Source organism: Phlebotomus papatasi, chromosome 1 (assembly GCF_024763615.1).
Source record: "Phlebotomus papatasi isolate M1 chromosome 1, Ppap_2.1, whole genome shotgun sequence".
Classification (NCBI taxonomy): domain Eukaryota; kingdom Metazoa; phylum Arthropoda; class Insecta; order Diptera; family Psychodidae; genus Phlebotomus; species Phlebotomus papatasi.
This window is the reverse complement of record NC_077222.1, coordinates 84,672,698-84,698,774: the sequence shown is the minus strand read 5'-3', so window position 1 is coordinate 84,698,774 and position 26,077 is coordinate 84,672,698. Positions and strand designations below refer to the sequence as shown.

Here is a 26,077-nt window from a genome sequence, read left to right as displayed (position 1 = left end):
AATGAAAGAGTATGTTATTAGCACAAAATTTATAATGATTGCACGAGGATAATCGTTCCTAAAACCTTTATGAAAACGACGTGAAATTCGCAATTTTTTGAATTTTTCTGACTAATTTTCTATCTGTAACACCAGTAAAATTTTAAATTCAATAAAAATATATTCTCTGTATATGTGGCTACCATTTCGTATTTTATTTATTTTGTTGGATCTTATGGCTCAAAATTATAAAGAATTTGAGAAAAATATACCATTTGTGAATTAAAATGCTCCATCCGTTAGTTAATCATCCTAATCCTTAATACTTAAAAACTCGAGCCAAAAAATCACGTAAAATACCAAACTGGCATAAAATGCCAACGCTGATATTATCAACAAAAATAAGGGGTAACTCATATTGAGAAAGCCTCGTCAATTGTCAGAGAAACGCTTCGCGAAACCCGAGAAACCCACTTTTTGCATCGCGAAACCCGAGAAACCCAAGAATTGCATCGCGAAACTCGAAAAACCCAAAAATTGCATCGCGAAACTCGAGAAACCCAAAAATTGCATCGCGAAACTCGAGAAACCCAAGAATTGCATCGCGAAACCCGAGAAACCCAAAAATTGCATCGCGAAACCAGAGAAACCCAGTGTCTGCATCGCGAAACCCGAGAAACCCAATTTCTGCATCGCGAAACCCGAGAAACCCAATTTCTGCATCGCGAAACCCGAGAAACCCAAAAATTGCATCGCGAAACCAGAGAAACCAGAAACCCTTGTCAGAAAAAATGGGAATGAGTTACCCCTTGAACAAAAAGCATTTTTTCAATAGTTTTTCATTCCTTAAGACTTCTACAGTAGTTCTAGGACTTATAAATTAATTTTCCTATAAATATTTTCTCATTTTCATGTGATTCTTGCGATTCTTGCATAAGTTTTCAGAAAATTGACAAAAAATGCAATGGTGAATTTTTATAGATTTTCGTAGAAAAAAGCCAATTTCCATTTTCCATTGCATTTCCTTTTTCCTAGCATTTTGGCAAAGATTTTAGGACTCATCTCAATATACTTTCCCATAAAATTTTCAAATTCTCATATATAATTTGCGCTTTTTTTTTTAAAGAAAAGTATATGCAACAGGAATTCGAAAAAGAAAAGGAAGGCATAAATTGAATTCTCACCTTATTTTTCTCTACAATACCACTTTATAACAAGTCTAGATCTTATATTACTTAATTTTTAATAATTATTTTAACATTTTCATGTATTTTTTTATTATTTTTTCGAATCGTGACAAAATTCAAAAAATGTTAACATTTTTTAGGTTATGCAGTATAAGCCATTCAAAATGTCCATTTCGGATGCCAACTCCATATAAAAAAGGTGGCATTTTACGCCAATTCGGTATTCTACGCCCGTTTTAAAATTTATTCCCTATTTTTTAAATAATAGAAAAGTTATCAACTATTTTTTCCACTAACCGAAAGCTAATTAAATTCTCTATACATTCGTGTTATCATTTTAGCATAATATTGAATAGAATTCCTACTATGAAGCTCTAAACTTAAAATTCGAGTAAAATGCTATTTTGGGTTTTAAATAAGAACGATTGGAATGGAACACCGATACATTATATAAAAGATCCAAAATAAGAAATTTTCCTAGGACCTTCTAAATTTATATTTTGCTCTAAAAAATTAGAAAAAGGGTTTTTTCCACCAATTTTTTCATCCTCTCGTCCTTAAAAGTTTAATGTATGTGGTAAAAAAATAAATAATAATATTTCATAGATTCATAAAAAGCAGAAAAAAACTACACGGGTTCGCGTGATAATGCTCATTTTCGGGTCTAAAAAAACCGCGTGAAATGGCATTAGGGATTAGGGGAAAGCGCGCTACCTTCGCACGACTCAAGCTTCGGACAATTCATTTTTCTCTCTATGTTTCGTATGGATTTCACAAATAGCTCTTTTCTGAAACTTGACTAGCTGACTAGCTATTAAAATATAATATTATAATTTGCCAAATTCATTTATAACCTTTATAACACATTGAAAAATATGAATTGTTCGGAGCATAAATCCTCCAAAGGTAACACGCTTTTCCCTATGCATCCAGAAAATTTGCATACCCGCAGTAATACTTATTGCACATAAGTTCCTCAATAACTTTAATAAAATATATTGAAGTTTTTTTTCTGAAAAATAAGCATAGTCTTTTTAAATTTCCCGCGTCACAAAATAGTATATATTAAGGCGTAATTCCAAAATGATTTCACAAATTGACAATAGTTTTTAGAACTATGGCGATTGAATGCTTTATCCAATTTTTCCAATTTGTTTTTTAATAGAGAGAATTGTTGTTAGTTCAGAAACATGGTCAATTAGTATCAACGGAAGTTTTTGTTGACTTGGAATTTTCTTTCAACTCCTTCATATCTTCGGTAATCACTGTCTCATATTTCTCCAATTTGTATAAAGGATCTTCTACTTCTGTCTTCTAATTAGTCGATTAAAGATTACGCGTTGATGATCTGAAGCTTTTCTGCTTTATTAATTTCTTCTTTGATGATTCACCTCCCCCACTCAATAATAAGTTTTCTGGTGATACAGTATCATCCATTTCTATAGTGTCTTTATACCGCCACATTGAATTGAGATTGAAATGTCTAAAAATCGTATTTTGGGACAATTCAATCTCAATTCTCAATCTTGACTTGAGGTCATAGCAATGTGTTATCTTAACCCATTCCTTACCATGGTATTATACATCATACGCAAATTGAGTGATTTTAGATAACTTATTCCTGGACAATTATTATCCGAATTGCTGTCGGGAATAGATTTTTTAGTCACTTTAGTTCTTCAATTACTTAGGAAAAATAGTGCGACAGAGATGAAAATAAATTTTGTTATTGTTTTATTGCTTCGCGGAAGATCATGCAAAATTTTTGCTCAAAATGGCGAACGGAAAATTCGACATCCCGTCGAATTTGTTAAAATTGGCCTCTTTCCTCTTTCCGGATTTGGATTCTAATTGCCAATTTGTTTTCTTGGATAGTTACTCTATCTAAAGCAATAGTGTTTGCAATGCACAGAATTTAAATTCAGTGACCGTTAAGACGTACGTTTGACAGGGGCTCCGCGCGTCCCCATAATAGATGAAAAAAAATTTCTTTTCAAAAATTTCATCTATTAATCTGTAGGAAACTAATCTCAAAATATGAACATTCTATCTCAAGTATTTCTGGTACATTGACTGAATGGGTTAATGTGAGAATTCTTGTGAAAATGAGAAAATGTACAGTAGACTCTCACTCAATCGGCTCTTTTTCAATCGGGTGTCAAATTTTGGTGACAATTTTCACGCTTAATTATGAAGCTAATTCACTCAATTCGCTGTAGTTCTTCCTATTTTATCGTGATTCTTTATAATTGAGCGCTTTTTGTGGAATTTACAAAGGCTTTGACGCTCAATTCTATCGTTAAACCGGATGACATTTCGTCCCATATTCCCGATTGAGAGAGAGTCTACTGTATAGAAATATTTTAAAAGACTTATTTTATTTTATTAGCTGAGATTCTTTACAATCTCACCTTTTTTACTTGTAAATGAGCGATTTGTATAGAAAAGGGAGCAAAGTTCTTCTTAATGAAGATTTTTCTGGGGCAAAATCTCTATCACTGTGTAGATTTACTGATCACAGTAGCTGTGATTTTCAATAAATGAAAGGGTTGAAAAAATTTGTTCGTTAAAATTTGAAAATTTCTTCAGTTTTGTGGCGCTCGCATCATTTGGAACTTTGCGATTGCAGCGCCTTGTGGTACAAGTGTGAAAGAATAGCTAAAGATGGCTGTAGCTGGAGAGTGAAATGGTGAACGTTGGTGAAGATTTTGATATTTTTGCTAGTTTTTAGAGTAATAGCATTGTGTCTAATTGTGAAAAATGGACAACAGTGAGTCAGTGAAGAAGTCAATATTGACGCCAGGTAGGAAAAGTGGCTGGAAAGGCCCAAAAAGTGGGTGGTAAAAATCACCAACTTGAAGGCAGCCATTCGTCCATTGAATTTGCAAAGCACTTTTCAATATGCCGTGTGTTTTTGTTTATTGCAGAATTGTACTTTTTAATCTCGAAATTCCTTTCTGTGAGTCCTCTGCAGGACACTAAAAAGGTACAGTGTTATAATTTGTGGTGATTTATGTGGATTCTAGTGCTGAAATTCCCCTTTCAATTGCAGGTCTTGGTGAGCGAATTGGAACGCCATAAGGTAAGTGCTTTGGAACTGAAGAAGTTTTGTATATTTTCTGTATTTATTTCATTGTGGGGATCGTCGGATCAAAATATTGTTGTTAGATTTAGCATCTCACATGTTTTGCACGTGCTCCTGAGCTGTCAAACTGTGACACTCCTATGCACTTTTTCGTGAAAATTATCTGGGAAAAACTAGGCAAAAATACAAGGTCCATTGATCCCTCAACTTCGTGGGAGGTTTCTCACACTTTCTGATCCGTTCCGGCTGACAGTGATGGTGGGAGGTGATTTAACATACTTCCTGTCTCTCTTTCCAGATTCTCCCCAAGAGGATTGACTGGACTGGCCAGGAACATGATCAAACTTTTGCAGAATTGGTGAGTACTCAAGTACAATTCTCTCTGTATCAGATTTTTGGTTCAGAATGAGGTCTTTGTAATGGTAATGATTGTCTGATTTGCCCAATTCCCAAAGGAAATTATCTATATCTCAAACTTCCTGCCCATTTTTCCACCTCCGGAGATGGTGTCTTTGTCTCAATCGACATTCCACATCGTCGAGCCCATGGACGGCCATGTTGGTCTGCGCGAGTCAGGGCAGGATTTCTCCCAATTTACCACGGAATATATTGTTTGCAGCATTAATTGCATCATCTTCCCCAAAACTCCCAAAATCATTCTCCAAGTACCTCAGCAGTTTTCCAAGAATTTCTCCGGAAATCTCTTCCCCATTGTCCCAAGTGACGGTACTGCTTTACTACATGACGCTTACAAATCGCTTGCAAGCCCAGGGTGCGTCTAATGAGAAATTACCACAGAATCATTTGCATAGGTCTCTGGACAATTTTTATCCCCGGCTGCAGAATTTTACTCCCGGATGCCTCAAATGATTGCCCATCGATACTGATGTACAGTATCTCTCTGAAATTGTAGAGTTTATTTGAAGGTCAGCCGCCATGTTCCAAGTGCTGAGGTGGCTTTATGTTAGATCACGGGACTTGCAAATATTTTTATTTCCTGCACAAAAGTGCAATTAATAATTTTTACCATCCCCAAAATTCATCATAGGACATCCCCTAAAGTACATTTTAGCCAATTTTGTGCAAATTGCAGGACATTTTGTAGGCATTTTTGGAAAAGTACTTTTCTTGTCTGGAAAAACTCTCCAAAAATCATAGTAATTATTTTAGGGATGAAAATTAAAGTTATATTTTTTGGGGCAATTTGAGCCCCTTCCCTGGTAAAATGCACGGGTGAAGAACATGAAATTGAGCCGACCATTTTTGTATCTTCGTTGGCTTTTATTACTCATACAACTCTCCAATACAGAGGCAATAGCTCACGAAACTGCTCGCACACACAAAGAAAATGAACAGAGAATCGAAAACTGTGAAAATAGCAAGGGGTGTGTCATAACTTTATCAGGGTACAATGAGTTTATGTTTCTGGCAATAAATTAAATTGCTCTTGTTTTTGTAATGATACTTTACAATGGTCTAATAATTAGAAAAAAAAAATTTGGGATAAGCTTCAAATCTTTATTATCATTAAAAAAATTTATAAGGCTTTATTATATTGGTCTGTTGCCTGGCTATATTTGCTCATAAGAGTGGATTTTAAGTGTGTTGTAGTCCGTTTCCATTATTTATTGATTATATATTTTTTAAGTTAATTGACAGTTTGATCCTTTTTAAATATTTTATTGGATAGGATATCGGTCAAAATAGGCCTAAAGCCCAAAATAGACATAGGGATCGGCTCAGGGATCAGCTCGAAAAATGAGGATTGTTGTCGATACACTCACGGATCAGCCCATAATTTGGAGGATCAGGCTGATCTTCTAAATTCATGACGTCTAGTGAAATTACGGGGATTAGGCGACAACAGCACCAGGGGGTGTTTTTGGGTGCTTTTCGAAAGGTCAATTGGGTGAAAAAACATGGAGAGTAATGGTACGCAATATCGCAAAATCTTAAAATGCATTATGATTGGAGTAAAGAGAAGATCAGAGTGCTCCTTACTGTACGAAAAATCCATTGATGTTGCACTTAAGAAGCCTTTTAGCAATCAATGTATGAAGATTTAATAGAAATTTACGCTGAAAACGCTAATCCTTGATCTTAAATCCTCAGTGTATGATAGTTTGGGCTGATCCTTTACTGCCAAATTTTACGAGCTGAGTATTCTCTAGGATCAGTCTGTGTCTATTTTCGGCATAAGACCTGAGCAAGGGGATTAAAGGTGGGGAACAAAAAACAATATTGTTCTATTCCAAACTATTACGAAATGTTTCTGAAATTATCTGGTTTTGTTAAAGACAAACCGATTTCAGTATACAAACGAGCAAAGCACTAGGTATGTGCTGTATAGACACTCGGTTCAATTTCAATCCTATTTCGTGATCTATTTAAAGAAAATAAATTTTCTTTACAATAGCTACAATAAGATAAAGAAGTAATTCAATGCGATAAGATAATAAGGAGGACAATAAAAAGAGAATGGAGAGTAGAGTTACATGGGTTTTCAGTAAATATATCCCGATTCCCGAAGTTCTCGAAATTCTAAATAACCAATGTTATTGATTTAAAAAAAAACTAACATTGCAGATTGAAGTTTTGTCCTCAGAATGGGATGCGGCCATTGAGCAGATTTCAGCCCTTCGTGTCCAGTAAATCCCTAGATCAATCACTCATTCCATAGTTCTGTGATATTCCTAATATTCATTATGTTCCAAAGGTTCCAAATGTTCGTAAAATCCGTTTACATTTTTGCGTTTCTTTCATCTATTTTTTCCAGTTCTTCTTACATTATTCCTGAGAATTTCTTATTGATTTCCCATCGATATCTCTATTTCGATCGCTCAGAATAAGAAACGAATAACTCGCAGTAGGCAAATTTTACAGGAGAGCGATTTGAAGCTGAGATTTTACATGCAGAGTATTGGATTTTTAAGATTTAAAATCTCTATAAATTTGAAAATAAATATCTTTTAAGTATAATATTCACAGGGATGGTAGAGAGTATAAAGAAGTATCTAAAAAGCGAATAAAACAATTTTTGTAAAAATCGAGTTGTGCGATATAATATTCTGAGTCGTCGCTTTATTCTCGTTTTTTTTCAAATGTACATTATCATTCAAATGGTTACTAATGGTTGTGTTTTTTCTCTTATCCAAATTTTAAAGATATCTCTTGTCGGTCTTTGTAGCCATTTAAAAACGAGACATTGCTGTTGAAACTTTTGGAGCATTTGCACCTTATTGTTTACAGGTTTACTCTTTCACTCTCTCAACTTTATGGTCCTTTTTGGCCAGCGCTCGTTTACGATGCGTCTCATAAATTCTACAGCTTATTAAATGGCTGGGTTAGGATCCAATTCCAGATCTCCTACAACCTCTTTGCCATCATTCTCAGCTAAAACAGAATCTGATGAGTGCTCATATCGAATCCCACAAAGATGACAGTTTCGCTATCAAGCATTGAGCATTGATTGTTATTTCCCATTGTTTTGTGTGATAAAGCCATGCGTGCATTGGTTAAAATTATGTCATTATTCATAATTATCCTATCGGATCTTATGGATGGATTGAAGAGTCCATACCACTCCTGTAATTTGCAGAACTCTAAAATATCAAAACTCTTTCCATTGAAGAACAACAAAGCCGCTTTTGATATTTGTTGAAGGAACGGTTTGCTCACCTCTCGGAGCTTGTCTTTTCCTCTGCTCTTAAACAAGTTTTGTAAATAAAGAAAAAATATGAAAACCTATTTTCCACACAATCCTAAAACATCAGTAGGTCACAAACCCAACACTACATCTGGATGGCACACTAAACTGCTCTCTGATAAAAGAACTAATGTAGGAGATTTGGATTTTTCGGACAGAAATGTCACTCGAAGGCAGTGAAAATGTATAAAATGCACCGATTTTTTGATCATTCATATTAAATTTAAGTAGAGGAAACTGGGGTAGTTGTAAACACTGCGATTTTTTATTTAGATATATTTTAGAAGACAAGATTTATATAAATTCATAAATACTATATAAATGAACCCTTTTCTACAAAAAATGGTTAACATGAGCCCAAGTAGTGTAGACATAAACACCAGTGTTTGCAACTGCTTCATGTTGACTACTGCTCCAGTTTTTCCTACTAATATTTATTGTAAATCCTTTGAAAAAAAAACTCAATAATAAAAATAACAACATTCGGTAACCATATCCAAACTTGAAAAAATATTAACAAACTTTTGTCAAATTTAACTACCGTCTGAATTAGAAACCGAATTTACGAGAGTCTATTGTAGAGACTGTAGACCATTTTTTTCTGAAAATAATTCCCAATAAAAGAACTGAACCATTGGGTTAAAGTCCAGATTTAGAAGCCATATTATGCAGGAGAAGTATACTTATTTCCTGCCTCTTTTGGTTGCCCATAGTTTTTAGTTTTTAGAAACAATGCTTTCCATATTTCTCACGTGTGTTTTATACTCTAGATCTAGATAGACGTAATTAAGACAAATAGGGCGAATTGGACAAACTGAAGACATTGCCTTCTGCATATAATTTTTCCCTACACATTTTTATAGAGAAAAGCTTGACGATTGTCTCGTTTGCCATGTTGTGTGTGGCTGCAAATGTTCACATTGAGGACTATCTGAGATATAAATTTGAGTGAAATCCGAGAGACATGCAGACGACTTTCTGAAGATATAATTTTTCAAGAACCCATTTCCCGTATTTCCAAGGTCTTAGGCAAAATATTGCCATCAATGACGGCCAAAAGCTCAATTCCATTTAAAAAAAGGAGAAAAAGGCCAAATTTCAAAGGTACCCCACTTCCCCCTAGACATATCACCATACTTCAAAAAAGAAAAGTTGTTTGTAATAAAAATCTTTACATTTTCTGAAGCAATGATTTCTCAGTTTCTAAAAATATAACCTTCTCTATTTTCAATGATTTGCCTCTGATGAAACAGAAAAGAAGCACGAAAGAGAGCCGAGGCAACGCTTTAGTGCGCTTGGGCGAGATCCGAAACCCTTCGGGTGCGATGTAGAGCAATGGTCTTGCGATGGTATTGGTTGACCGGTGACTGGGGTTTACTTTTTCACCTCAATTTTTAGCATTGTGCTGTGCTAGAGCGAATGCGAAAAGAATACAACAGGAACGATATGAACAAATCATATTGTTGTGCAGAAAGATGAAATTTCAACATAATATCGTTGAATAGTTTTTTTTGACTTGGATATTAATATAGGTATTTCCTTTTGTATCATATACAAATTATCCTCAAGAAGATAGGAACTTTTAAAGTTCATCAAAACAGACAAAAGAGTTTCTTCAACTCTGAGAATTTTCACTTTTGTAGTTTTTGCGTAGTATGAAGTGTAATCAATTGGGATAATTTGCTGAGAAATACTTTAGACTTATTTCCTTTATTTACTTTCCCATAGAAGAAGTTCTAATAGGCGGAGATCTATGGGATGTTGCAGATGTGCAATAAATTTAATTTCCCATATTGTTAATCTATCTTAAGACAATCTGCACGAGTTTGAAAGACTGTTGAATTTTGTCCAAGCAAATTATTTCAACAGTCTGAGATTAATAATATTTACGAAAAATTGATGAAATTAATGGAAATGTTTGGAAAGAATCTTGACTTATTCACTATTTGTAAAGTTTTTAATATTTTGAGGTCTTGTATCTAGTACATTCATCAATCAGTTTCACCCAGTCTTATCTCACATAAGGTCTTCAAAGAATATAATCGTGTGTTTATTTTATTATTTTTTTTTTAATTGAAGGAATAATGAAAGGCAACTAGTTTTTTTTTATTCTCTTGTAACCGGAGACTATCTAATCAAATGAACGTTTTGCATTCTGTTTCATATAAGAAAATCACTGTAGGATGACAAAACGGATTCAAGGGACAAATCTGGGACACTCACACAATTAGACTTCAGAAAATATTTTTCATAGAATAATCAATTATGAAAAGAGCTGTACTTATATATTTTAGATAAATAACCAATATAAACGAATAGAGAATATTTAGCTTGAATACAGTTTTAATTCACTTGGCAAAAATATCTGAAATAAAAGGAGTGCTGCACGAAAGTGCCCCCATCTGCCCCATCTACTTCTATTGAGTACTAAAACACATTTGAGCAGAAAAGTGAACAACACTGAAAGATTTTTTTTATTGCTATTATTATTTTTCTTGTCCCATAAAAGTTAAATTTATTTTGACCGATATTTTTGGGTAATCTCGACATTAAGCCAGATCGACTCGGATAGGAATTTGGAATCCTAAAATCATGACACTATTAAAATAATTATACGAGTGTGTTAATTTATAACACTGGTTCGCTGTTCGTTTTACTAAATCATGCGTCATCCCAGAACAGCCCAAAGTGTTAAATATACTAAAATTTGCAATTGCAAATGCTCTTGTAAATATAGGGTAAATGTCCTAATTCAAAACCATTTCCAGGCGCTTTAACTTTGACAGAAGATTCAACACATTAACATCATATATTTCTTTTCTGAAGAGAATTTACATAAATTTGCTCCTTGACTCTTCTAGATTGTTACCGTTTAGTGAAAATTCTTTAGATATTAATTTGAAAAGTTCTTAAATACAAGAAAAATACGCGAGCGTAAAATGCTTCTATTGGAAACATATTAATCCAAATGGAGACAAGGAAAAGTTTCTAATTGGAGATAAACAGTGTAAGTGAAACCGCGACGAAAGGCTTCCAAAACCTTGTCGCTGAAAAAATGCTCCTGAATGCAGGATTTGTTCTTATTCCTGGTCTTTTCTCCTTTTCCATCTAAAACATTAAGAAAATCTCTCCAAAAAAAATCATATTTTCAGGGTTTCCTATTGAAGCATTTGCAGACACTTCAGAAAAACCATTTTTGTTCATGAAATTGCTAATTATTTCATTTGAAAACTTTACGTACCGTTAACAATAAAGATTATCACTTAATTTAACTAAAATTATCCAGAAATATGACATAAATGTTAAACAAAACGAATAAACAATAGTCACCTCATTGTGTTTTTCATTGGAAAACATGGTCGATCGATGAAAGATAGTGAAAAGGTACACTTTTAATTTTTCTGAGAAATTAACAAAATAAAGTTTGTGAATATGAATGGATTTTTGCTTTATTTGGAGCAAAATTAACTAAACAATGAAACTGTGGTATAGAAAATAATATAAATATAATAATTTAGTACTGTATTTATCATGAAAACAATGACGTTTCCATTTGGAGTAGCGAAAAATTTCCATTTGGAGCAGGTTTTGAATTAGCTTAATTTACCCTAATCATAGTATTTAATGTGGCTTTACGTCTTACAGAGATACTCGGTCTTATAAGGGACTTCTATATATTTTTTTATTATTTCTTATACACGAATGGAGTTTTCGGTTGATTTTCCTGTGCAATTAAGCACAGTGAATCTTATTCGATGACATTTAAAAACTAAAGCTGCCAGAGAATTTTTGATTACTCGCACCTGGACCTGGAGTACTTGCATCGTAGAATTATTGCTCTACTACATATTAAATTAATTGAGTGCTCAAGAACTTCTTCCTGTTCTGTATTAGTTCTTAAAAATGGAGAATATCATAGAAATATCAATTCTAGAAACTCTTATACTAATCTTCATTCTTTTTCAATCGGTTTTTCATAATGGGGTTGCTGGCTTAAGACACCCCTTCATAATGTCTTCCAAAGTTTTTCTTGGCAATCTTCTATAATGTGCTGAACATGGTTGTTCTCAATACAAAGAAGCAGTTTCTCAACCCTTAGCTCCTCGTGAATAGTATTTTTTCTCTCTCAATCTTTACGAGTGGAATCCTTTTAGAAGACTTTCGGTCTGATGGAGTATAACAGGAATGAGTTGTGAATTGTAGACCTGATGAAGAGGGCATCCATCGTCGAAATGTAGATAATAAAATTGTGAACTTGAGAGTTTCCGTCCATTTCTTGTCAAAATCCCTTTCATTTTCTCATCTATTTGGGACTTTAGGTATCCAAGAAAAAAAACTATTAATTTTAGTAGTTTAGAATTAATAAAATTTAGGTTCTTGTGGGTAATTCTGAAGCGGAAGGACATTTAAATTAAGATAATTTTTGGAAGCATATAGGGGAAAGTACACTTTCCTCGAACGTTTATGCCGTCGAATAATGTGAATTTTCTTTAAGTTTTCCTAAGAGCCGTAAACATTTCTATTTAATATTAGTTAGCTTATTATCAATTATTGATAATTATGTGACAATCATGTGGAAATCTCTTACGAAAAACACAAGAAATTCACGTTATTCGGAGGCATGAGGGTTCGAAGGGAGAGCACTTTTCCCTATAAAAAGACCTTTTTAAAGATTTGTAGAATGAATGTTTGTATAGGATAAATTAAGCTAATTCAAAACCTACTCCAAATGGAAATTTTTCGCTACTCCAAATGGAAACGTCATTGTTTTCACGATAAATACAGTACTAAATTATTATATTTATATATTTTCTATACCACAGTTTCATTGTTTAGTTAATTATGCTCCAAATAAAGCGAAAATCCATTCATATTCACAAATTTTAATTTGTTAATTTCTCAGAAAAATTAAAAGTGTACCTTTTCACCATTAAATTTTTCATAGATCGACCATGTTTTTCCAATGAAAAACACAATGAGGTGACTATTGTTTATTCGTTTTGTTTAACATTTATGTCATATTTCTGGCTAATTTTAGTTAAATTAAGTGCTAATCTTTATTGTTAACAATACGTGAAGTTTTCAAAAGAAATAATTACCTATTTCGGCTATTTCGTGAACAAAAAGGGTTTTTCTGAAGTGTCTGCAAATGCTTCAATAGGAAACCCCGGAAATATGATTTTTTTTGGAGAGATTTTCTTATTGTTTTAGATGGGAAAGGAGAAAAGACCAGAAATAAGAACAAATCCTGCACTCAGGAGCAACTCAACAAGGTTTTGGAAGCCGTTCGTCGCGGTTTGACTTACACTGTTTGTCTCCAATTAGAAACTTTCCCTTGTCTCCATTTGGATTAATATGTTTCCAATAGAAGAATTTTACGGTCGCGTATTTTTCTTGTATTTAAGAAGTTTTCAAATTAATATCTAGAGAATTTTCACTAAACGATAACAATCTAGAAGAGTCAAGGAGCAAATTTATGTAATTCTCTTCAGAAAAAAATATGAACTTAATGTGTTGTATCTTCCGTCAAAGTTAAAGCGTCTGGAAATGGTTTTGAATTAGGACATTTACCGTAAGATCAAAAATTCCTCGTCAAGTGATCATGCTACGAACAATTTTTTTGAAAAAGTTACAAACTTTTACGATCGTTTTAGTGAGTTAAACGCTTTACGAGCATTTCGTAAGTCTCCAGTAGGAATTTACAAACAATTTTACAAAATATTTTTTTACAAGAATTGAGACCATCGATATAAACATGAGCTTTGTCTTAATTGTCCGCCTTTCCAAATTTTACCCTATATCGATAAAGCTCTAATTTAACCCTTTAACGACGAGATAGTTTTTGCTGACCAAAAATTAGCAATAAAAATGAAACCGATATACAAAATCAGTAAAAGGTCTTACATCTAACCTTAGAAAATCCAACAAATTCTTATTTTTTGTATTTTTGGTCTCTTTGAACGACAGGAACAAAAATAGCCTAAAAATTTAAGTCATTTTTCTGACGATACCAATGATTAATAATTTTCACTCTAATGAAAGATGTTATGTTTGGGTATTGTAGTTTCTTTTACCAAAACGGTTTTGCTTAAAAAAAATTAGAAATATGAAAAAAAATTAAAATTTTTTTTTTCAATATGAGAATCTAAAAATTCGTCATTTTTAAGTTTAAATATTTACTATATAGTAAATAGCTGGAGACTTGCAAAAAAAAATATCCTAGATTCCTTCAACTCCTTAAGGATATCCTAGATTCCTTAAAGGGTTAAAAGTATTTGAGTTTGCAGAATTTTTTTTTATATTGTAAAACTGTGTCTATTTTTTAGCCCCCTTAGCCTGATGCCTACGTTACAAGTTGCAATTTTCTACCTGTTTTTTAGGAGAAGAAATACTCGCACATAGGACCACATCATTTGCTGGATATATGTGCTCGTATTGGTCCGATTCTTGATAAAGAACTATGTCCAAGTGTACCGAACATTTTGTCCCTCTTGGGAGCTGGACGTCAGAGTCTCTTGCGAACATCAGAGAGTATCTCACGTCCAAGGGGTTTACTTGACTACTGTACAAGATTGCATGGTATGCCACTGGCGGATTCAATCAATAGGAAAAATTCTCACAATATAGGTAAGAAAATGCAATGTTACTTGTTTGAATGGAGATTTGTTTTTTGTTTTTTTGCAACAAAAGAAAAAGACACTGAAAAAAAAATTGGGAATCTGGGGATATTTTCAGTGCGTGTACTACATGGAAGGGAACAGGCGGGTCCGATTCTTCGCCGTTTGGCAATTCAGCCGAATTTCTATGAGAAACAATCCCTCCTACGACGTACTCTTGGCCACTTATCGGCCGTCTATTGTGTTTTATTTGATCGTAGTGGCAAGTATATCTTGACCGGTGCTGATGATTTACTGGTGAAACTATGGAGTGCTATAGATGGTCGACTATTGGCCACATTTCGGGGTGCATCAGCAGAAATAACAGATATTGCCATTAATTTGGACAACACCCTTTTGGCGGCTGGATCTCTCGATAGGATACTACGTGTGTGGGATTTGCAGAGTACAGCACCAATTGCTGTACTAACAAGTCATACGGGAATGATAACATCGGTGAATTTTTGTCCATCACCACGGGGTGATTTGCGGTATTTGGTGACCACAAGTACAGATGGTTCTGTGGCATTTTGGCAGTACACTATACAACGGGGTAAGACAGCATTTGCCTCAAAGCCCATTCAGTATCATGAAAAATTGCGACCGGGACAGGCACAGATGATTTGTGCGGCATTTTCACCTGGTGGAATGTTTTTGGCTGCTGGTTCTGCTGATCACTATGTACGTGTGTATCTTATGTCGGAGGACGGGCCCAAACGGATATTGGAGACGGAAGCGCATAGTGATACAGTTGATTCGATCCAATGGGGTCATAGTGGATTGAAATTTATATCGGGTAGTAAAGATGGAACAGCACATGTTTGGCATTTTGAATCTCAACAGTGGAAATCACTGAAGCTCAATATGACTGAGAGATTACCAACGTGTCCTGAACCCGAAGATGATGGGAAGAAGATTAAAGTGACAATGGTATCGTGGGATTTTTCGGATAATTGGGTCATGACGGCTGTCAATGATTTCACAATAAAAGTGTGGCAGACAAAGACGGGAAAACTTCATCGGGTACTACGGGGACATTCGGATGAATTGTATGTATTGGAGAGTCATCCAAAAGATCCAAATGTACTACTGTCAGCTGGACATGATGGTCAGATATTTCTATGGGATATCTATAAAGGAGTGTCTATTGCTAATTTTATCAATCACATCGAAGGGCAGGGACATGGTGGTGTATTTGATGCTAAATGGTCACCGGATGGAACAATGATTGCTGCTACGGATTCTCATGGGCATATTTTGATTTTTGGCTTTGGATCTGGGCATGAAAGACTCAAAATTCTTCCAACAGAGTTATTCTTTCACACGGACTATCGGCCACTTGTTCGTGATGCCAATCATCATGTCATGGATGAACAGACTCAGACAATGCCACATCTTATGCCACCGCCATTTCTTGTGGATGTCGATGGGAATCCACATCATCCGACTCTGCAGCGTCTTGTTCCGGGACGTGAAAATTGTCCAACTGATCAATTGATACCGAATATTGGTGTTGGCGGTGATGGGACGGTCGAAGTGATGGGAGATGGTATACGATCAGATATTGATCGTTTGATTGAAGCACTGGCAAATCGCCAAGGGCAGGATCAGGGCCAGGAGGCGGCAAACAATGAACGGGATAATTTGCTGCAGGCTAACAATCGTCCGATGAATTCACCACGAGCAGCTGCAGTTGTGCTCAATCGGGTGGGATTGCGAAGGACAGGAGATGTCGAAGGTGTAAGACAGAGCAGTGGAAATTGGCAGAGAGATGGTGCATTTAAGTTTATGTCACGTTTCTACATACGTCCCATGAAGTATTCACAGTTGCAGACACTCAAGCAGGCCGTTCATACGGCTGGACTGCAGGAATTGGAGATGTATCGGCGTGAGATGAGACGTCGTCCACTCATGATAAACACCTCAAATTTGTCAGCTTCAGCATCAAATCCACCTGGACGACCTAGAGGGAGGAATTCAAGGCGTGTTCCACCACCGCCAGCCTACCGGACACGTGCAGTCAGGGAGAGGGAACCAGTTGTGGTGGAAGAGGAAGAAGAAACTGAAGATCCTGATAATATTGAATCAGCTAGTAATTCATCGGGTGACAGTAGTGATTCGACAGCTGTTGAAGAAGATCTAGTACTAGATGCCAGTAGTAGTTCGGAAACAGAGAGTTCAGACTATTCCGATTGGATTGCTGATCAACCTGGACCGAATCTTGTGCCACCGAAGCGATCAAAGAGAAAACCAGTTGAACGTCGAATGTATTCGCCGACAAATGACGATCAGACGGATCGTCGAAAGGGGGGAAGGAGGATAAAAATAAAGATTCCATTGGAAAATGGTACAGAAATTCCTGAATGCTTCCGTCCGCCTGAATGGCTGTCTGAGGTGATACCACGAAAGGCACCCTATTATCCTCAAATGGGCGATGAAGTGGTATACCTACGACAGGGACATCAGCGCTATCTCGATGCAGTACGAACTAAAAAGGTGTACAAACTCAGCAATAATTGTGAACCATGGCAACAGATAGCAATGAGAGATCATGAAATGGTTAAAGTGATTGGGATTAAGTATGAAATTCGACCACCAAGATTGTGTTGTCTCAAACTGGGTATTATCACCAATAATGGCCAATTGACGGGTACGACGTTCACAATAAAATATCACGATATGCCAGATGTATTGGATTTTCTAGTGCTACGACAGACATTTGATACAGCTGTCTCACGCAATTGGACTCCAGGAGATAGATTTCGCTGCATGATTGACGATGGCTGGTGGCTGGGACAGATTGAATCTCGTACAGCACTTTCAAATGACTTTCCCAATTCGCTCTTTATGTGCTTCCAAGTGAGGTGGGACAATGGAGAGTATGAGTATATGAGTCCATGGGATATGGAACCAATTGATGAGAATCGATTGCCTACTGAAGTGGGAGGAGCTGTTCCGGTATTGCCAGAAGAATTACGTGCTACACTGTATCAACCAAAGGCAGAGGAATGGCCTCGTGGTGATCGTGATGCATCATGTAGGAGAATTATTGCTGGACTTGAACAGGTATACAAGAAAAAATGATTACAAGGGGTCCCGGGATTATGCACTTTTTTTGGGTACTGAGAAAAACCGTCCGAAATGGTTCTAGGGGAAGGTTTTGCACCTTCGTAATGTTGCAGTTTCGTAATGTTGCAGCTTCGTAAAAGTTGATTTTTTTTTCAAGTTACTAAATGAATTTCATTCATGGACATATAATCTAAAAGCTAGTCCTACATCTCACATTTCCTGACAAACTTGGAAGCCTAGGCCTTTTTTCCTGGGTTCAAAAGGCAAAAATAAAAAATGGGCCTAAAATCGTAATTCTGGGGTGACATGATAACTTATTTTCGATACTATCGACTGTCGATTCTGAAAACTTTAAACGATAGCTGCACTTCCTGTAACTAATATACATGTTTATCAACAGTCTCATTCTTATTAAAAATGTCGCAATGAATGGCTCAATAATGCGCAAAAAGCCGACATTCACTTAATCTAACAGATATAGATTTATCGATACTATCGATTCGATAGTGTCGGAAAGTTATCATTCTACCCCTGATACCGTCGTTGCGGGTGACTTTGCACTCGGGGGGTGACTTTGCACTCCGTAAGCAGGGGCCCATCAAGCCTAATAAAAATTGAAGCTATTTTTCACTTTTCCTTGTAAAATTTTTGCAGATATTGCACCGTCACATAAACAAATTTGCTCGTAGTTCTTGTATTATTTCGGACAATATTATGAAATATGTATTTTTAAATAGCCTTTAGTGCACGATTTCGAAATATATCAGAGTTATTAGTCAATTCTCTTTAGGAAAAAACTTGCCAATAGCCTTCAGTGCCTCTATGCAAAAATGTATGGAAAAATGAAATGTCGAGAGGCCCCTGCCGTAAGACTTTCATAAATTCTAGCACTTATTGATGGTCTTCGCCGATCCGGTCTACCATGTCAAAGTATATAGGGGTATATTATGTACCAAGTAAGTTATAATGATCCCCAAAAGGATTCTTGTAGTTTCAGTAATAGTCAATGAAATGTTAATATAGGTATTTTGTCAAAAAATGGCTCCGTAAAAAAGTTATCTGAAGGTGCAATTCTAAAATCGATTTCAGAGTAGTAAATTGTCCAAATCTATTCTAAATTTATCTGGCTAGAATAATCCACTTCGATTTTGTTGATTATTTTTATTAAAATATTTTTTTCCCTATTATCTTCCTAAGAACGATTGATTTATGTTATGAAATTGCATATAATGGTCTTTCTAAAGCTTTATTATAGAAGTATTTAGCTAAAAATTATCCAATTTTGTAGGAACTTAAGATAAAATGACCGAGATCTACAAGATGGTATGGTCGCCATATTGATTTGACGTTTCTGTCCGTCATTTTGAATAACTGTCAAAACAAAAATTTTATCCGATTGAGCCGAAATTTTAGTATGTTCTAGCTGATGTCAAGGCCTTTTCAGAACATATATAAAATCTGACTTAGGTCAAGTGATTGTCTGGATATAGGGGCTCCAAGTTCAAAATTTTGACATTTCCATGAATACAGAACTACAGGGAGCTTCTTTTAGCAAAACCATCACAAAAAGACAGCGCTATCGTTAGGCGATGAGATCCAACAAACAAACAAAAAGAAAAGTAATGTTTTTGTTTATAACAGCGCATTATTTGAGAATCTTATAAACTGTTTTCGCAAAGAGGAAAAATGAAAAAAAAATTAATTAAATGTACTTCTCGTTTATTTTTTTTTAAATTATGTTAGAGTAAATAAATATATAAAATAAAAGTCTCAACCATTTTTAATGGTTACTGAGGCATTTCGTTTAGGTTTCAAATACTGAATATTAAAAAATAAAAGTCGCCAATATATGACTATTACAAAATTTTAAACTTTGAGCCTCTGTATCTAGGTAAATACTTGACGTAGACTGGAACATAGATACGTTTTGAAAAGGTCTTGACATCAGCTACAACATACTAAAATTTCAACTTGAAATTTGAAAATCAAAAAAAATATTTTTTTTTTTCAAAAACGGGAGATTGAAATTTTTTGATTTTTTAACTGTTTATAAGTATTGTGGAGTACTGTATTCCCTGAAAAGTTGAACTCAAGATTTTGAGTTTAACTGGTATTTTTCCTTTTTTGAAAATGTTAAAATTTGAATATTTTTTTTTTAAATAAGCGCAAAAGTGGAAGCTCGCCTTTTCATGGAATGTAGTACTCAATGTTACTGATCAACAGTAAAAAAATGAAAATTTTTGAGAATGGGGTTTTTGAGAAAAATTAATTTTTAAAGTTTTTCAAAAAAAAATTAAAAGACGGTTACAAAAAAAATTCAGCAGATAATACGAAAACTAGTATATCGTTTTAAAGAGTATAAAATTATCTTTCAAATAAAAAAAAGAGTAAGAAAAAATCTCAACCCGTTCGCGAGATAGAGCATTTTGAAATATTTGCCAAAAATCTCAATTGACGAATGAAGCGCGAGACGCCATCTTTGACGCCATGTGTCTCCGGTCAGGAATTTTTTTTGGGCGAAAAAAAAATAGGGGTATATTATTTTATCGGGTACTTTAACATATGCAAAATTCAAAAACATTAAGACCATGAACCCGCGATTTGCGATTTTCTCGGTCGTCTTGAGATGGATCGGCCCATACATAATTTTAATTAATTTATTTGCATGGCCGAAATTACATTCAAAGTGGCCGAAATTAGAAGCTGGCCGAAATTTGGCACACTTCCCCCATAGCCATTTGAAAATTAAATTTTTAACGTCTTATAACTCGGGTCAGAGAGGTCGGAAAGGATTAATTTTTTGAATTGAAAGCCCTTAGGCCTAGCTATAAACATACTAATGCGAAAATGGCAAAAAGAGATAAAAAGTCCTCAAGTCATAGTAAAGCCAGGTAAAAGTGTTCCAAAATGGTGGTAAGGGAGGTGGGGAGTGGATCTGACATCACCTACTTTTGGGCACCCATCGATATTTATCCTTTGCCGAGGGATTAATTTAACCGGGGATGCATAATGGGCCCAAAAAGAGGCCTGGGTGCAGTGGTTCCGCGAGGAACCGCCCCCACTGTAATCAAATTTAACCTTTGCCGAAAACCGCTTGTCGATATCTCTTTCCGTTCTCTCTCCAGAGGCGATTGTAGATTGTACTCCGAACGGGACTGGACGGGACGATCACGAAAATTGATTTTTAGCGCATATGATATTTGTGATCTATGAGTGCCAAAACGTGAAAATCGTCTGATCTGACGAGGACGGATTTCACCTGTGACCATAAAAGCTGAGAATGTAAAGAATCTCAGCTAAAATGCTTTCATAAATTTGTCGCAATGATAGGCAAGAATGCATAAGTGTATTCGCATAATCCCGGGACCTCCTCTATGCACCATCTTATTTCGATAAATGAATGATACTCAAAAGTTAGCTTTTTCATATATTTCAGGTTATGGGATTGGCCATAGCAGATCTCTTCTTAGCTCCCGTTGATCTAAATATTTATCCATCTTATGCTTTTGTTGTGGAATATCCAATAGATTTGTCAACTATAAAAGCAAGATTTGAGAATCATTTCTACAGACGCATCACAAGTGCACAATTTGATGTGAGATATCTGGCAACGAATGCTGAGAAATTCAATTTACCCCACACCAATATCGTCAAGTACGCTCGTATAATTACGGATCTCTGTTTGAGGATTATACGGTAAGTTATTGCTATGTAAAAGTTGCAATTCTGTTTTTAACCCAAAGAGAGAGATACTTGAGATACTTGAGATGTTGAGAAGACTTAGGAAAATATTAAATGAACTGAATTGAATAGGGCTTACTCAATATCAAATTTTGAGCTGTCGACTATATCCTAAACTAAATCCATAAGAGGAATTCGATTGAAAATTTAGTAACGTTAGAGTTGCTTCTCTAAACTAAAATTATTCGCCCTTTTCGCTTGTGTGTTTGATTCGTTCTTTTTTTTTGTTATTTAAACAATTTCAATATTGTTTTATTTTTATCGAAAATTCTCCATTTTCTCCCGTTAGAATCTATTCTAAGACCACAAGCTGCAACGGAAAGCTGTCAAAACACTTTCCCGACGTTAATAAGTGAGTGCAAAATTTCCTTAAAAAAATTAACATTCCAGTTTTAAAAGCGGTTTTATTTAAGATACATAAGAGAATTAAAAATTCAAAGTTAATGTTAGATCTAAATCAAAACTGTATAATATTTTGGTTTTAATTTGTTGATCGTGAGATTTTGAACAGAAAACGGCGTCATTTTACCGTGTATTTATGTCCCAAAATATGGTGGGAGATAGTGACTTATGATTTACCGAGAACCCCCCCTCAGAAATTGATTCTAAATACTTATTTTTTATTAGCTAAAAACCACTCAACGTTTTTTTTTGGCATTTTCAATTTTCGTGTGACAAAGTTCATATGCACGTTGGAACAAGTTTTCCTTGGAACAAATTTTTTTGGAATCAATTTGTACCTAGAGAAGATATTTTTTTGTTCCAAAAAGTTTTCTTTACAGTTTCGTTACAAAATACAGTTACAATTTTGTTAGTGTTTTCTTTTGGAACCGTTTTGATACAGTGGAATGTCTACAAATTTGAGTTGATTTCGTTTTATACAATTTTTTTCCGAAATTTGAAACAGAATTTGTTGCACACGGCTGTTTTGTTCCCACTGTCAGGAACAAATTGGTACATATTTTTTATAACAATATTATTCCTACATCTGTAACATATTTGTTCCAAAAATTTTCAATGTCCGTGGACGAGGTAATTTTTGGAACGAAATTGTTACTTATATGGGGAATCTTTTTGTTCCCATTGTCGGGAACAAATTTGTGTAAGTGATTTTGTCTTACAGTTAAGGCCTATACTTCAGTCGAGATGGATTTCGGTGGCGAAAGTTCATAAGGAACATCAAATAAGAATCAACTTAAGAGTGTTTTATACATACGCGTGCATGACGAAATCATATGCGAGGGCTGGCAGCAAAAGGGGAAGGGAATCTCGAATTAAAAAAGTGAAACCATGTAGCACGAAAATTGCCACAGATTTGGCGTCCTCTTTACTTCGGTGACAGGTGACTGAGTGTGAGAGGAGGAGGGATACTATTTTATACTAGACGAGCTATTTATTGGAACAAATTCATTACTAATTTTAGGTATCTTTTTGTTCCTCCTAGAAGGTACAAATTTGTTCCAAAAATTTTCGGTGTCCGTGGACGAGCTACAATTTGGAACAAATTCATTACTAATATTGGGTATCTTTTTGTTTCTCCTAGAAGGTACAAGTTTGTTCCAAAAATTATTGTGTCCGTGGACGAGCTACAATTTGGAACAAATTCGTTACTAATATTGGGTATCTATTTGAGTCTCATAAAATGAACAAGAATATGCCAAAAATTATGGTGTCCGTGGACTAGTTAATTTTTGGAACAAATACATGCCGAAATTTTTTACCGTGGAACATCAACTAGAAATATGCCTGACAGTGTTTCATGAAGACATGTGCGGGCATCATACGTGATATTTCGCTCGGAATATAGGGAACTTAAGATCAAGAAAATATTAATAAAAAAAATGATAAAATAGAAAAAAAACATAAAATTGCAAAATCTATCCATTTTGGGATTTAAAGGAGTTATTTTAATGCCAAAAAATTTTTTTTTTAACTCTTGGAACGAGTTATTTTCAGTCTTAAAAAGAGGGTTATTTATACTCTTTTGTCATGTACATTTTAGGCAAAAAAAGTTAAACCAACTCTTCCGAATATTACACCTAAATAGAAGTAAAATGAACTCTAAAATATAGTTTATCGAAAATAACAACGAAAAAGAGTCAATTCAATGTTGTTTCGAGTTGTTTTTTTTCTGAGTGTAATAGTCTCGATGAAGTAATAATCGTAATTACAATATATACTTCTTAATTTGTTATTTTTTTTGAAAATCAATTTGAGGGCCCAAATTCAGTTGAAAATTGAATGTAATTAATGCTTTTTAATATATTGATGCATTTCATTTTCTTCCAAAACAGAGATTTAAATGATATCGATGTGGGCGCAGTGTATCATCAACTTATGGATACTTACATCTCGTCAGATTCAGAGACTGAAAATCCAAGACCTTCAACAAGTTCAGCATCAAGTCGCCCTGCGGGAGCTCGAAGGTGAGTAAATTATCTTCGGAATCTTTGGAAGTAGGGTAAATTAAGCTAATTCAAAACCTGCTCCTAATGGAAATTTTTCGCTACTCTAAATGGAAACGTAATTGTTTTCACGATAAATACAGTACTAAATTATTATATTTATATATTATATTTTCTATACTACAGTTTCATTATTTAGTTAATTTTGCTCCAAATAAACTGAAAATCCATTCGAATTTACAAATTTTAATTTGTTAATTTCTCAGAAAAATTAAAAGTGTACCTTTTCACCATCGAATTTTTCATCGATCGACCATGTTTTCCAATGAAAAACACAATAAAGTGACTGTTGTTTATTCGTTTTGTTCAACATTTATGTCATATTTCTGGACAATTTTTGTTTAAATTAAGTGCTAATCTTTATTGTTAACGGTACGTGAAGTTTTCAAATGAAATAATTACCTATTTCCTGAACAAAAAGGGTTTTTCTGAAGTGTCTGCAAATGCTTCAATAGGAAAGGAAATATGATTTTTTGGAGAGATTTTCTTATTGTTTTAGATGGGAAAGTGGAAAAGACCAAGAATAAGTACAAATCCTGCACTCAAGAGCAACTCAACAAGGTTTTGAAAGTCTTTCGTAGCGGTTTCACTTACGCTGCTTGTCTCCAATTAGAAACGTTCCCTTGTCTCCATTTGGATTAATTTGTTTCCAATAAAAGCATTTTGCATTCATGTATTTTTCTTGCATTTAAGAAGTTTTCAAATTATATCTAATGAATTTTCAATAAACAGTAACATTCTAGAAGAGTCAAGGAGCAAATTTATGTAATTCTCTTTAGAAAAAATATGAACTTAATGTGTTGAATCTTCTGTCAAAGCTAAAGCGTCTGGAAATTGTTTTGAATTAGGACATTTACCCTAATTAATTTAAAAAAATAAATAAATAAATCTTCATTATCTTTGTAGATCTCAGCGTCTTGGTGCTCCAACAGATTGGCGTGCAGAATGCCGTGAACTGTTGGAACTTATTTGGCAGTGTGATGATTCAAATCCATTCAGAGAACCTGTTGATATCATTGAACATCCGGATTACAGTCAAATTGTCGATACACCAATGGACTTGAGGACAATTCAAGAGGATTTGCGTGGTGGAAATTACCAAACCCCATTGGATTTTGCCAAAGATATGCGACTGATATTCCAGAATTCACGCAATTACAACACCAATAAGCGATCAAGGGTGAGTTTAGTCGAAAATGTTGTTTTTTGTTTTTTTTTTTTTTGTGGATAGATTCAGGTTAGAGTGTGATGTGTATTCCCAAAATGAGAGAGCACATTATTATTATTGAGTGGAAAGTTAAATTTTGCAATGAAATAGAAAGAGAGTGAAAGAGGGAGAAATATCATGCTGATTCAATATGCAAATATCTTCATTGTCATTCACACGACACTTTTGTATATTCATGCTTTCCTATCATGTGTATTTTGAAAAAAATTAGGAAAATGTCCAGGTAAGAGATGTTCCATTTTCAACTTTAATTTTTTTCACCTTTCCACTTTTGCTCACTGTCCTCTCATTGTTGCAACAAGTTGGAAATTTGGTTCAATTTAATCTCGTGAATTTCCTACTTTGAACTTAATGATTTGCAAAAAGATAATTGGAAATAATAAATATTGGAGTTCTTTAAAGTCTATTCAACAATTTTCAAGTGTTTTTTTTTTGTTCGGTTTTTTAAACTGTCTATTTAAATAATTTTTAGTCAAATCATTTACGATATGGAAGCCTTCCCTATTATAAATGATTTTAAGTATTAGTTCTATAACGTATAAACTACCTAACTTATTAATTATTCGTGTCGAGTGTTTGAAAAATTTAGCCAGTCTTTCATTTCTAGAGCTACCCAGGAACACCTCTTTGAATGGGGATACTTCTTCCAAGCCCATTTTAATTTAATAGGTTTTGTCGCTACAAGTGGCAGTGCTTGAACCAATTAGCCTGCAATTACGTTTCCAGCTGATCTAATTTGTTCTTCCGAAAACTATAGATCTGCCGTTGAATCAAGGATCTCTGTATCATAAATTCAGTACTCTATCCCTTCAGCCATGAAGTACCCATGATTTTTTTTAGAGATGTATTTTGGGCAACAACGATATCCCCGGTTCCAGCCAAAATCGCGAATTCAAAAATACCGAAAAGTCAAAATCGCAAAGAGATCCCTTAACTCTTTCCGGACCGCAGCATATGCTGC

The 26,077-nt window shown here is 34.6% G+C and overlaps 1 protein-coding gene across 4 annotated transcripts in view; it reads left to right on the top strand.

Moving 5' to 3' along the window:
• The first annotated feature begins 3,803 nt into the window (after positions 1-3,803).
• The window catches only part of LOC129810438 (PH-interacting protein), a 30,439-nt gene continuing 8,165 nt past the window's right edge, over positions 3,804-26,077 (top strand). For 2 of the 4 annotated variants that reach the window (XM_055860922.1, XM_055860921.1), the window contains exons 1-10: positions 3,804-3,969; positions 4,094-4,152; positions 4,219-4,248; positions 4,550-4,609; positions 14,338-14,584; positions 14,693-17,679; positions 21,119-21,378; positions 21,713-21,775; positions 23,718-23,849; positions 24,795-25,068. In XM_055860922.1, coding sequence (XP_055716897.1) covers positions 3,927-3,969; positions 4,094-4,152; positions 4,219-4,248; positions 4,550-4,609; positions 14,338-14,584; positions 14,693-17,679; positions 21,119-21,378; positions 21,713-21,775; positions 23,718-23,849; positions 24,795-25,068 — 4,155 coding nt within the window. In that variant the 5' untranslated portion in view covers positions 3,804-3,926. The remainder of the gene's footprint in view (positions 3,970-4,093; positions 4,153-4,218; positions 4,249-4,549; positions 4,610-14,337; positions 14,585-14,692; positions 17,680-21,118; positions 21,379-21,712; positions 21,776-23,717; positions 23,850-24,794; positions 25,069-26,077) is intronic. The other 2 variants (XM_055860924.1, XM_055860923.1) reach the window with 1 other exon arrangement.